The sequence below is a fragment of the Alligator mississippiensis genome, chromosome 9, assembly GCF_030867095.1.
Source record: "Alligator mississippiensis isolate rAllMis1 chromosome 9, rAllMis1, whole genome shotgun sequence".
Taxonomy (NCBI): domain Eukaryota; kingdom Metazoa; phylum Chordata; order Crocodylia; family Alligatoridae; genus Alligator; species Alligator mississippiensis.
This window is the reverse complement of record NC_081832.1, coordinates 44,945,816-44,959,713: the sequence shown is the minus strand read 5'-3', so window position 1 is coordinate 44,959,713 and position 13,898 is coordinate 44,945,816. Positions and strand designations below refer to the sequence as shown.

General features: G+C 45.3%; 1 protein-coding gene across 5 annotated transcripts in view; it reads right to left on the bottom strand.

Annotated features, from left to right (window-relative positions):
• ECSCR (endothelial cell surface expressed chemotaxis and apoptosis regulator) overlaps window positions 1–13,311 on the bottom strand; it is a 58,850-nt gene extending 45,539 nt beyond the window's left edge. For 2 of the 5 annotated variants that reach the window (XM_059733438.1, XM_014606581.3), the window contains exon 1: window positions 13,162–13,307. In XM_059733438.1, the coding sequence (XP_059589421.1) occupies window positions 13,162–13,219 (58 nt within the window). In that variant the 5' untranslated portion in view covers window positions 13,220–13,307. Of the gene's footprint in view, window positions 1–13,161 lie in introns of all 5 variants that reach the window. The other 3 variants (XM_014606580.3, XM_019487119.2, XM_019487120.2) reach the window with 3 other exon arrangements.
• Window positions 13,312–13,898: the final 587 nt, after the last annotated feature.

The window sequence follows — 13,898 nt, the reverse complement described above, 5'->3', positions numbered from 1 at the left end:
TAAAAATTGAAATAAATGCTTAAAAATAAAAATGTATATTATCTGTCAAAATTATTTTTTAAAAATCAAATTCTGCCAAGCCTAAATATCTGTTAACATAGCACAATGCAGTGGTAAGGAAGAGCTCTGAATAATCGCTATGGGTGAAGCACTGTGCTAGTGTGGCTATACTATTTCTGGTACCTGGACTGCCTTGTTTCAGAGGTAGCTCAGGTATCTCTGATTGACACTCCACTGTGCTGTGTAGAGATACCCAAAGTCTGACCTGCTGCAGGACATAAATCATAGACTTTCACATAGCTACTCCAGGTCTGAGCCTGATCATTTGTGTTTGGCTAAAGCATCTTTCCCTCCACTTCCCAGGTGAGCTTGACCTAGTGACGAATCACCTTCACTTTTGAAAAGTAATGTTGCCTAATTTCTAATATTCATATGTCTGCCTTTGCTACAAACTGTCTGTCTTTGGGACAACTGACAACTGACGCCCAGGAAAAAGCAAATTTGCTAAATGGGTACTTTGGGTCAGTTTTTCACCAGTCCCATGAGATGCCCCTGCCCATTATGGGACAGGGAGCCCCGGGTGAGGAAGATTCCTTACAATGATGACCTTGTGAAGGAACACCTTGAGATGCTGGATACCTTCAAGTCAGCCAGCCCTGATGGTTTACACCCCAGGGTATTCAAGGAGCTGGCTAGCATCATAGCTCAGCCCCTGTCATGGATCTTTGAGAATTCCTGGCGCTCTGGTGAAGTGCCCGAAGACTGGAAGAAGGCCAATGTGGTGCCTATCTTCAATAAAAGGAGGAAAGTAGATCCAGCAAACTACAGGCCCATCAGCCTGACCTCTATCTTGGGGAAGGTCTTGGAAAAGATTATCAAAGAGGCCATCCTTAACAGACTGGCTGACGGCAACATCCTGAGGGATAGCCAGCACGGGTTTGTTGCGGGTAGGTCTGGCTTGACCAATCTCATTTCCTTTTACAACCTGATGGCCTATCACCTGGCCAAGGGAGAAGAGATTGATGTCATATATCTTGACTTCAAAAAAGCCTTCGATCTGGTATGCCATGATCACCTCTGGGGAAAACTGGCTAACTGTGGCCTCAGCCTCACCACGAACTGCTGGCTGGGGAATTGGCTCCATAGTAGGACCCAGAGGGTGGTGACTGATGGAAGTCAATCATCGTGGTGCGCTGTGACCAGTGGGGTCCCTCAAGGCTCTGTCCTAGGGCCTATACTATTTAACATCTTCATTAATGATGTAGACATTGGTGTCAGAAGTGGACTGCCCAAGTTTGCCGACAACACCAAACTTTGGGTTAAAGCATCCACACCTGAGGACAGGAGAGTGATCCAGGCAGACCTAGACAGGCTCATAAAATGGGTGGATGAGAACCTGATGGTGTTTAACACTGAAAAAGGCAAGGTTCTCCATCTTGGGAGGAAAAACCTGCAGCATGCTTATAGGCTTGGCAGTGCTACGCTGGCTAGCACTATGGACGAGAGGGACTTGGGGGTCAGGACTGACCACAAGATGAACATGAGCCTTCAATGTGATACTGCAGTTTGTACAGCAAGCAAAATGCTGGCTTGCATGCATCGATGCTTCTCAAGCAAATCGCAGGACATCATTCTCCCATTGTACTTGGCCTTGGTGAGGCTGCAGCTGGAGTACTGCGTCCAGTTTTGGGCTCCTCGATTCAAAAAGGATGTGGAGAAGCTTGAGAGAGTGCAGAGGAGAGCCACGCACATGATCAGAGGTCAGGAAAACAGACTTTATGATGAGAGGCTGAGAGCCATGGGACTCTTCAGCCTGGAAAAGCGCAGGCTCTGGGGTGATCTGGTGGCCACCTATAAGTTTATCAGGGGTGTTCACCAGGATCTGGGGGAACGTTTGATCACCAGAGTGCCCCAAGGGATGACGAGGTCGAATGGTCACAAACTCCGCCATGACCGTTTCCCCAAGGTTTGGAATAGACTGCCGCCGGAGGCAGTTCAAGCACCTACTCTGAATGCCTTCAAGAGGCATTTGGATGTTTATCTTGCTGGGATCCTATGATCCCTGCTGACTTCCTGCCCCTAGGGAAGGGGCCTGGACTCAATGATCTTCTGAGGTCCCTTCCAGCCCTAGTATCTATGAATCTACTGCTGTGCCATTGCTTCTTTTCATGTCTTCTGTGCTACGTTAGAGTCAGATTGTACCCAGGCTTTTCTCCCCATGAAGATACTTATACATCATAATCAAGTCATGATTAAGAAAAGCAACTAAACATAGACCAAAGGCAGAAGTCAAGGATAGTTAAAATAAAGGAGTAGGGCTGGAGAGATAAAAGGGCACATGTAGAGGAAATGCTGAATGCCAAGGCTGGTCAAATAGGATGATCCACGGGTGGAGGGAGAGGAAAAAGGGTAACAAAAAATGTGGGCATGTTTCACAGACATTGGCAAAGTGAGTTGGCTCAGAGAGGAGTTTGCTGTATGTGTTTGTACAGGACTCTATCACAGTGTGGTCCCAATATCTAATCAGGATCTCAGCTGAACTTCAATACAAATAAGTAATGGTAATATTTAGGTCATGGTGAGCACAGCTATAATTGCAATAAACATCAAAGCAATGAAATGACTTGCCACTGAATTCAAGTGCTGCCAAATATCTTTTTTTTGAGGGTTTGGGCCTGAGTGATTTAGTTAGATTGTGTAGCTGGAGGAAGGAGTGGAAGGGAGAGTGTTGAGAGTCTGCTGAGTAATTTTTGATGGGAACTACTGTTTTATAGACTTCCTGTAATGGGAAACTCCTGATAACTCAGATCTGTGTGTTGGGGTTGCAGATGAGCAGATTGGGACAACAGATATGATTCAGAGTGATGACTTTGTGGAGAGTCCTATTCCAAAGAGTGTGCAAGGAGAAGAATTTTGGATCCTACAATTTGTAGTATTTCTTCTTTATCCAAACCCATGCACAGACAAAGAAAAATATTCAACTATGATTTCGTGGGGTTTTAAAATTCCCAGTTTGGTTTTTATTTTTTGGAATACTGGATGTCTCAAGAATTGTTGTTCCTAGGCATGCCTTCCAGTTACAGAATATAGATAGGCACTTGACATTCTTGAAATGGTTATGGTCAGGGGGAAGCTACAGTTCAGTCTTCTTCTATACTAGGCACCTGATATTCCTGCTTACTCTAGTGGGTTTTGGATTAGGCTCTGGAAAGACTGGTTGTCTAAATGACATGTGCTAGCAGATTAGTGGATTCCACCTGGGGGAAATGTGTCATCCATTTAAAGGTGCAGACACTGCACTTTATGGGGTTGGAAAGCTTGGGGTTTGAAGGGAGAGAAACCCACTCCACCAACTCAGGAGAGCTAGGTGTGCATAAACAGCAGTGGTACCAGCCTCTTTCTGGTGGGGGAGCTGAGGTGGGCTAGACAGAAAATTGGGTGAGGGGCTGTGCTATATATCTTCTGGTCAAACATAATTATTCATTTTTTAACAATACCCGCTTAAGGTACCCTGCCACTGTGGGCAGTAGTGGGGCAGGTTCAGCTGTGCAGGGCAGGCAGTGGCAGCCCAGGGTGGAGGCAGGGGCTTGGACAGAGGCGGTGCTGGGAGGGGTGGTTATGTGGAGGGCTAAGGTGAATTTTGGGGTGGCTATAGCCCCCCCAGCCTCTCCCTGGCATAACACCCTCTTCCCTGCACCACACACATATGGTGCTATAGCACTGGAACCATGTCAACATGGACATGGCCCTGTCTTCTTGCTTGACTATGGCTGGCCCCTTTGAGACTCTCTCTCCATATATGCAGCCATTTCCCACACAATTGTGTCTCCTGGACTTGAATTCAGAGGTCACATGGCACTATATAGCCAATTGTACTAAAATTAATGTCACCTGTTATTTAGATGATATATTACATAGACACTTCCAAAAAAGATATGATGATGGTGATAATGACTATTATTAAAATGTTACTTTCACTTCCTAAGGTAATTTTCATCTCAGTATATCAAAACACTTTGGTGAAGATTTTTACAAAACAGAAGCCTAAATTTAAGTTCCTAAATTCATATTCAACCATTTCCTTAAGTGACCCAATTTTCAAAAGTGCTAAGCACCCGAGACCAAAATGCAGTCGTCTGCTGGGTGAAACACAGCAGGTCTTTCACAGCACACAGCAGAAGTTGAAAAAAAATATAAGGTGGGAAATGAAGAATGCCATTTCTCATTGAAAATACAGGGGGAGATTTAAATAAGCAGAATTAAATTTGATATGCAGCATCCTGTGTAAAGTGTTCTTATCTGCTATTTATTTATCCAACTTCTAATAACCTCCTATAGATATTTCCATCATTCACTGTTTATCATTCTTGTCTATCCTATTGTGCATGCAACAGATGTGTTATTATTTATGTTACAGTACAGATATCTGTGAAGATCGGGGCTCCATCTTGTTAGACACAGCATACGTACACAGTAAGAGCTGTCTCTGCCCCCAGGATTTTACGGTGTGACAGATAGAAAATGGTTGTAAGAAAGGAAAGAATATTATTCCCATGTTATAGATGGGGAATTGAGAGCCTAAGAGTCCCATGGAAAGTTTACATCAAATCCAGAAATTAAATCTGCATCTCTCAAGTCCCAGATGAGTAATTTAAACATGGCTGTATCCTTCCACTACTACTCAATGGCTGGGCCCAAGATTGTTTAGTCTTCGGTGGGCTTGCAGTGCGCTGGGTTCCCTTTCTTATGAGCTGTGTTGAAGACAGATCAGTGTTCTAGGGGAAGTTCATTAAAACCATTTGATCTTGAAAACAAGCTGAAAAGCAAACAATATGGGGAAGCATGCGTGGGAGGGGTGAGGCACATCACAGCAGATTTTCATACCAACAACATGGAATCAGCAGCTAGAAAAGAGAAAGCAGGCAGGTATTTCCTCTGGACTCCTGCCCCCACCTTTGAACCTGGACCTTGTAGGCCTGCATCTTGGGCTTGGCAGGGCCCCCTGTCCACTTTTCCAGACACATCAGCTTTCCAAGCATAACATTTGTTTTGTGAAGCTATGTTTATAGAACAGGCTGCCTGCTGCCCTGAGACCTACCCGGCCTGCTAGTGGTTCCAGCTTTCAAAGCAGCATTGCTGTTTATAAAGCAGGGCTGCTGCTTGCGCTGTCCTTGAGGTTATATTGCTTTAGGGGTCTGACTGTCTGTTTGTCTGGGGGCTTGAGTGAAATAGCTTGAGAGAAATATTTGACTTAGTCTAGGTTCAGGGACAAGGAATTTAATGCAGGCTCATTGCCCACATTATTAGTATTATTATTACTATTACTAGTATTATTGTTACCATTATTATTAACTAACAACAACAGCACAAGCCTAACCCATGTATACCACTTTCCAAAGACCTTTACAAAGAGATCAGTATCATTACTCCCATTTTACAGATAAGGAAACCAAGGCACAAAGTGCTGATGGCTGCTTTCTAGCCTGAGAGTGGTTTGATTGCATTAACAATGCTATTGTCCAGTATTCTGACGATCCACCCTCCACACTGAAACCAGCACTTACCATTTTAAGGGAATCCTCGTTTTCTTTGTATCGCATCTTCTCCTGTTTGAAGAGCCTGCTGGGGCTAGGGCCAGCCACCATTTTATTCTCAGAGCTGTTGCAGCATGTTGCAGAGTGTTCGCTCATATATACGCTCTCTCCCCACTCCCCAAGGCAATCCCCGCCGCTTTCAACCCCCACAATCCCTTCCCCCACGCCCATGCAGTCCTTTCCCGTGTCTCTCATGCTCACACAATCAACTCCCTTTACCTTAGCTCCTCCAGGAGTGGAGTGGCCATAGCTCAGCATTAACCCCCCTGCTGTGCGTTGGGGCATGCACCTGGCAGGATGCCCGAGTCAGGGTGGATTCTCATAACTCCAAATCCTTTCAGTTTCTCCTTCCTGCCCTGAAACTGAGGGGAGGAGGGAAGGTGCCTAATGAAACAGGTCTGCTGAAGTCCCTTGGGGGCTGTGTAACAGCTTCCATCCCAGATGGTCTCCCCTCTGAACCTCTGTACAAAGTCCCAGACAGACAGGTCAGAGCAGCTCACTGAATCAGATGCTCCTCTTGGCTCTGATCTGTGAGATACTGCTTCTATCTGACACCAGCCAGTTGCCTGGGGTAGCTCACCAGGGCCACGTTCACACGGGGCCAGACCTGAGGCATTGCACTGAGTTCAGTGGAGCTGCAGGCATCTCTGTCACCTCCGAATTCAGTCTGAGTTTTCCAAGGCCTCCTTATAAACTCTGTGCTCACAGCCCTGTTATAGTAATTTATTACTGGTATTACAGTAAAAATGGTAATAACTAAGGCTAACCGTACTCTTTCTGGCATTAGTAGGTGCATCATGAGCAGGTCTAGGGAGGTGATACTTCCCCTCTATGGGCATTGGTGAGGCTGCAGCTGGAGTACTGTGTCTAGTTTTGGGCACCGCACTTCAAGTGGGAGGTGGATAACCTTGAGAGAGGGTTCAGAGGAGGGCTATTCGTATGGTTGAGGGCCTGCAGGTAAGACCCTATGAAGACAGATAATAGGGTACCTGGAGGGACCTGAATCTCTTCAGCCTCTGCAAGAGAAGGCTGAGAGGTGATCTTGTGGCTGTCTACAAATTCATCGGTGGGGGTCAGCAGGGAATAGAGGGCACTCAGTTTACCAGGGCGCCCCTCAGGGTTACTAGAAACAATGGCCAAAAACTGAAGGAGAGCAGATTTAGACTGGACATCAGGAAGAAATCCTTTATGGTGAGGGTTGCCAAAATATGGAGTGGGCTTCCAAGAGAGGTGGTGCTTTCCCCTACCTTGGAGGTGTTCAAGAGGAGATTAGACAAGCACCTGGCTGAGGTTACTTGACCCCAGCGCTCTTTCCTGCCCAGAGCAGGGGGTCAGACTCGATGATCTAATAGGTCCCTTCTGACCCTAGAAATCTATGAAATCTAACATGTTGGGGTCTTTACACAGCTTACACAGGCCTACTCCAGGAGGCGCCTTGTGTTAGGAGCCTGTTTTTGCTTGTCCTGCTCATCTTGACCACAGGAAGGAAGGTCCTTGTCTCTGCTGAGCAAGAGATGTGATGTGAAGATGGTTCCTAGCTCACATCAACAGTAGAGATGTAACTGTCTGCTGCTGACTGGGAGGGTGTGATGGGATGGCTTGCTCCACATGTGCCCTGTTCTTGTACTGTTCCTCACTACTGCTTGCCAGTGTCACGGGCAGGATACTGGGCCAGGATACTTTGGTCTGACCTCACATGGCAATTTTTGTGTTCTTATATGTTATGTTCTTAACTTTGCCAAAGTCCAGGGAGCTGAAATCCAGGCTCTGGATCCATTAGATGGAAAGAGTAAATTTCTAAGTTACAGGCTAGAGAGCGGGATGTCCTGTTCTGGGTTCACGTTTGCCCCTACTGGTAAGTGTTTCCTCCAGTGAGTGTTCAAGACTTCATACCAGACTCTCCTTGCTGCAGGCCTTGTGGAGTCACTTCCCAGCAGGGACGCTATAAAGCAGGGTGACCTGGCTGCTCCTGGAGAACCCAACCACTGTGCTAGCCTTTAGACGGGAGGATGCAGTGCAAACACCCTTGCTGGGGCCAGGCAGCTCTAGTCAGTGGGCACAGAGCACATCTGGACCAGAGCCACACTTCCCCTCACCATTTTGGGAGCAGCTTGTTAGCAGAGCCAAGGCTGGCCCTCAGGCATTTGTGGGAACCTCAAAGGAGCCTTTCTTAGAGATAACAGTGGTGGGGGAGGGCTTCTTGCCTCTTCCTCCCTTGCTCACTCACACAAGGGCCAACTGCAGCGTGGCTGTGTTACTTTAAGAGCTGCTCAGCTCATCCGAAAAGAAAGCAGGATATATTTAATCATTCTTTATTCACTTCCTGTTTCACATCACTGAGACAAACGCTCGCTTCTGCTATACCTGTTACTGGGTGGGGGCAGGGATTGTATCAATTGTTCCTGCTCTCCGGCCGAGCACAGTTACCTGGCTCCAGTGCTTCCTGGTGCATCTGGTCACCTGGAACAAGCTGCAGGTGAGACTCCAAATGCCAAAGCCCAGGTGACTCATACAAAGTTCAACCTAGGGCACTTGCCAGAGACTTCAATCCAAACTCTGAGGGAAGGCGGATCTAAACTCTTGTTACCTTGAAACTTCCCTGCCCCTTCACTGCTACTGTGGCAGTGAGTCCTGGCCAGTTGCTGGGTGCAATCACAGAATAAATCATTTACTGAATTGGTTGTGTGAAGATGGTTGTGAAGATCACTCCTAAACCCAGGCACTCCAAGAGTACAAATAATCCTGTGACAAACGAGTCACTGTCCCAGACTCCTGGCCACCAGCCAGAGGGTTGAGGTTTAGCCATGACCAGGGTGCTAGATGAGTTATGAGGCTGAAAGCCAGGCCCTGAAAAGTTCAGTCATCTCACACTGATCCAAAGAGACCTTACCAGCCAAACACAAGGGATAAAAAGGCCTAGGGTCCTGGAGAGGACATGGGCTTTCACTTAGTCAAGGTATTGTCTAGACCTGGGGTGTCAAAGATAGGGCCCACAGGCTGGATCCAGCCCAGGTATCCCATCATCCAGCCCCCAGTGCTGCCCATGTTGACCCACAGGCAGCATGTGGGACACAGCAGAAGACCCTGAGTGCTGCACTCAGCACCTGCTCCAGCACAAATTGCAGAGCAGCCTCCATGTATAGCACAGCTCTGGAGCAACTGGACAAGATTGTGCTATGCGCAGCGCCCACTCTGGCTACTCCAAAACACACACTGCATCTGACATGTGGGGCCAGTTTGTGGGTCCAATCCAGCCCATGAACTGGCTCCACACCACTCAACCACGCATCTGACCCAGGGGGCCGAATGAATTTGACACCCCTGGTCTAGACAGAGGGAGTGACCCTTTACTGGATATGGGATGTAAGAACTTTCTCCCAGATTTCATGGCTCCTACCCAGACTGTCACTTTATCTTCCTTGACTTTTTTCCATGTCTGAACAACCCCACCTGTGCAGTGCTCTCGGACACTGGAGAGGATTTGACTCCATCAGCTCCTCCGGCCTGTGTCCAGAATGGCTCAGCCAAGGCCTAAGCAGGACCCATATAAGCAGCTCCGCCTCACAAAAGCAAAAGGGTGGGAAGTTCATTCTGACCAAGACAGAAGGACAATGGGACTCAGATCTCCCAACTGACAGTCACTCACATGACTTTCACCCTTCTGCAAACCTTAGTAGCTGCATTGTCCAATCCTGAGGCTAAGGCTTGGCAATGCATTGTTTTGCTGATGCTGTACAGGGCAGACATACGTCTCATTTCTGGGCTTAGCTTGGGGCTATAGCATTTCCAAGCAGAGATTACTGGAGCTATTTCCTCTAAAAGACACCTGCTGCTGACTCATCAGTTGTGATATAAAATGATTCCTGGAAGCACAGACTCTGGGACATCTGTTACTATTCTCAGAAGCTCTCCAGAGTCCTCTGGGGAATCTGGGAAAGTATTTATCAGGGAACAGGCAGAACCTGCTCTATGAGCAAGTCTTAGAAGGTGTTCTCCTGGGATCCTCCTATTTTATTTCTTCCTCTTCCTTCCCTCACAAGGCTCACATTGGACTGCCCTGTACTTTTTGGTTAAGGGGGTAGGCAAGGGAAAGGGGCACTTCCAGTAATAAAGCCAAAGGAGCATCCTGCTGCACTGCTGGAGAGCAAGAGCTGAAAACCAAACTTGATTCCTTGCTTGGCATGGACTGAAATAAGACACTTCTTATGACAATGCCTAATACTATCTGTAACACTCTCATGGCTGTCCTGAAGTTGGTCTCTATCTTGTGAATAAGGTGGCAAGGAGAAAAGGGTGGGAGAAAGCTTCATATTTGTATGGCCAACTGTGCCATGTTATTTCAGAAGGGAAATTTTCCTGAGCCCACCTGGAAATCAGTCTGGCCCTAAACTTCAAAACCCCAGGAGTGCTTGTACGCTTCATCCCAATCAGTATTAACATATAAAGCCAAGAGGATCTAGACCATATTCTTGAACTAAAATTTCAGGCACAAAGATGTGGCTAACTTGTCATACAAGAGAGGCAATGAATTCTGCCTGTCTCCTCTAACAACCAAGGAAGGGAAAATAATTAGTTCAAGTAGTTGTGCATAAATTTCATCTCTGAAAGAGGCAGTATAGAGCATGGCAGTATAGATTCATAGATGTTAGGGTCAGAAGGGACCTCAGTAGGTCATTGAGTCTGACTCCCTGGCTTGGGCAGGAAAGAGTGCTGGGGTCAGATGACCCCAGCTAGGTGGTTGTCCAAATAGCTTCTTGAAGACTCCCAAGGTAGGGGAGAGCACCACCTCCCTTGGAAGCCCATTCCAAATTCTGGCAACCTTTACTGTGACAAAACTACCACAGTAGTGTAAATTACTGAAGACATATCTACACCAAAGCCAGAGGATGGTTCTGAAGTTAGGTTATCACTAATACTGGCTGGGAATTTTTTGCTAGAACTTTTTTGTTGTAGAATTCTAATTAATTGACAAAGAAATTGGCTGTGGGAGGGGGTCTCTGTGGGATCTCTCTTCCATTTTAGTTGAAAAAATTTGAAACAGAAATTTTGAAATGGTAAAAACATCCTCCTTTGACCTTTTCTACATGAACATGTTCCATTTTTTGGTTTGCAATGACCTTTAAGTTAGAAGTTTAAGGTAATTAATGGTAAAGCATGTTTCAAACTTGTCTTTTTTATTTTGTACAAAATATTTCAAAACAATCACGCTAGATTATTGTATTTTTGGATTGCTGATGCTTCAGAGAATCTAACTGTTCATCCACACTCAGGACCAGAAAACATTTAAAGTAGTTGAAAAAGTCCCACAGGACTAGAAAGCTATTTTCTACCTTGTGCTAGTTGTCACCTTTTCCTGACCTTGGCCAGCTCATAATTATCCCCAGGCTGTCAGGGAATGGTCCATGCGGTGGGGTTGTGAACACTTCTCCTTGGGAATACAAGGCACAGTGTAATATAGTTTACTGCTGGTTTAATGCCTAAATCTTATTCAGTGTCCTCTCAAGATGTTCTAGTTATATCCTCTTGTTCTACCTAAAGCAAATCCTCTCTCTCTCTCTCTCTCTCCCCTCATGCTATTTCCATCCTTACAGTTCTTGGACAAAGCATTCAGTTGTTCTCTTTTATGTTTGTTTCAAATCAGGCTGTAGCTGCTCCCTTCAGTATGATGGATATATGATTGATTATAGTACTGAGACAGCACACTGCTGGCCAGTCCTCTACCCTTTTCACTAAACCTCCTACTTCACCATCATACAGAAAGCCTCTCACCAGCTACCAGGCTGCTGAAATGAGGTTGTGTGTAACACATACATCTGTAGGATTTTGCTTTAAAATTAAAACTGACATACTAGACAAAACTTTGGAGCCATGTCCTGGACTATCATATCCATGGCACCATAATGAGATGAGACTAACTCTGCCAAAATATTAAAAGGGCAACTGCTGCTCAGAAGAACGAATTGAACCAAACAGTAAACCCTGCAAATGTAAAATGACAAGAACCAATAATGCCATTAATATAACAGTAGTACTTACAAGCCACAAATGAGATCAGGGCCTCTTTGTGAGAGGCACTGTACAAACATAGGCAGAAACTCCCAAGACCTTACAATTTAAACTGGCTAAGCATCATAGGAAAAGCAGAGACTGAGATAAGTGCATTGACACACCCTGTTCAGCCTCAGGACAGAACAGTATCAGAATGAAGATTAGGACACAGGTCTCCTAGTTTCCAGTTCAGTATCCTAACCTGTGCATTGCACTGAACAGAATAACATTAGTTTCACAGTGCAACCCAGTGTACCATCTGCTTGGAGTATATAGATAGAGGACAAATTTGGGTTTAATTATTACTCAGAAGTAAGACAGAGATGTGACTGATATACCAGACCCATGCAAGACCATGCAAGGAGGTGTCTCCCTATGGGAAAAGCTATCACCATGGCCAAGACACCAATTGTCTAGGACTGCTAGAAAGCTTAATAGCGTGGGGTGGAGACTACAAAATAATGCATCTAAAAAAAAATCACTCATCTGACTATGGGGCAAAATTCATCCCTCCACTCCAACCTGTGGAGTTACACCAGGGATTAGTGTGGCCAAATAATATCTAGGCTAATAATATTCCAATACTTGCTCCTGAGAATTAGATGATGATCAAGCAGCTTGTAAATGGAGATTCAAGACCATTAGTCTGTTGCATTATTGTTTTTCTTCTCTATTTTCTGATAGGCATTCCTATCAATCCTATTATTACCCTCATAGCAGCTATAATCCACAGACAGCTTTTCATATCTTTCTGTCATAAAAACCTTGCATCCAGAAAAAGCCTAGAGTGCTTTCTCTCAGAAGCCATTTTTAGCATAACAGCAGTAATTTTACAGTACCTTCCACTGCATGCATTTAAATCCAGAAGCACAGCTACTACACTGTCAGTACAATGGATACCTTGCTTTCTCACAACAAAGGGAAAAACAACAGGCCACACTTCAAAATAGTAAACGCATTCTCTGGAGCTATATTAGCCCTGCCTAACATCAAAAGGCACATGTTAAAGAAAAGTTAGAAGCAGAAATATTATGAATCTCTACTGATTGATAGAACCTAGCTTGGCTAAAAAGGCTGCTTCAGATACTCATTTAATCGTTTTTTATATTTCCTTACATTCTTCATGTTTACATTCACAAGAAATTAACAAATCAAGAAGCAGAATCTTGTCCAGAACCATAATATTCTGCACATCTTAAACTGCAATAGTTCTAGCAGCCCTGATTCCATACAAACATCCATGCATTGTTATCAAATAGCTCAGTGCAACATGAATACGCACTTCGTTAAAACAGAAAACAAGATCTTTTATTCCAATGTGATTCTAACTTCAATTTAGCCATGTTTCTATCTTAAGAGCTCAGCACTCATGTTGGGCACCTACACAAAATGCTCAGATTTTCATTGGGGACAGCTGCAGATTGAGAATGTTTTTTGGGGTGGGAGAAGAGGAGCTGCACTCTTTAAAAATCTGACTTCCCTTGCTTTTTCTCTTTGCAATCTGATTTAAACACCTTACCTTGGAAGAGAACACAGCCAGATATCCAGAAAAGAACACAGAAGTTTGGTGCCGGCATTTTCTTTGCAACTTGCGCCTGTGCAGCCCTGCTAAAACTCTGTCCATACCGTGAGTGAAGCAGGGGTCAGGAGAAATTTGCTGGCCTGGGTTGATTCTTTCAGAGTTTCCTGTTAAATAATAGAAGGAAACAGATTGAATCCACAGGGGAACACATGCCATGGAACTATGCTTTTGCCCATTATAGTTTAAAAGGATATGAGACATAGTTTGCTCAATGCAAAGGAAATCTAATGGAGGCAACCAGCAACAAAATGTATACAATGGGCCCAGCTCACCATGGGCTCCAATTTCCATGTGCCATTTATTTGCTTAGAGAGTGTACAGATCCTTTGGGGGCTAGGACTGAATACAAGGTTGGCATCTGGGTTCTAATCCTGACACTGGCCTTGGGCAAGTCTCAGAAGGTAAATCTGTATGAAGTAGTGATACTAAGAGGCCAGATCATTGCTGCCTGACTTACAAGTCATTCCAAGGCTGTTCTGAGGGGCAAGTCTCTGGAGGAATTGCCTTGCTTGGCAAAAGACTCCATCAGCTTGTCTAACAAAGCCAGCATGAGGATTACCCCCAGCAGAAACAGCTGTATCTGCAGAGTCCTGGGATATCATTGCAGAGAAACTGTGCCTCTGCCCTACCTCTGTACCCCGATTCCACACCACAGGATGATTCCAGTGGAGGTA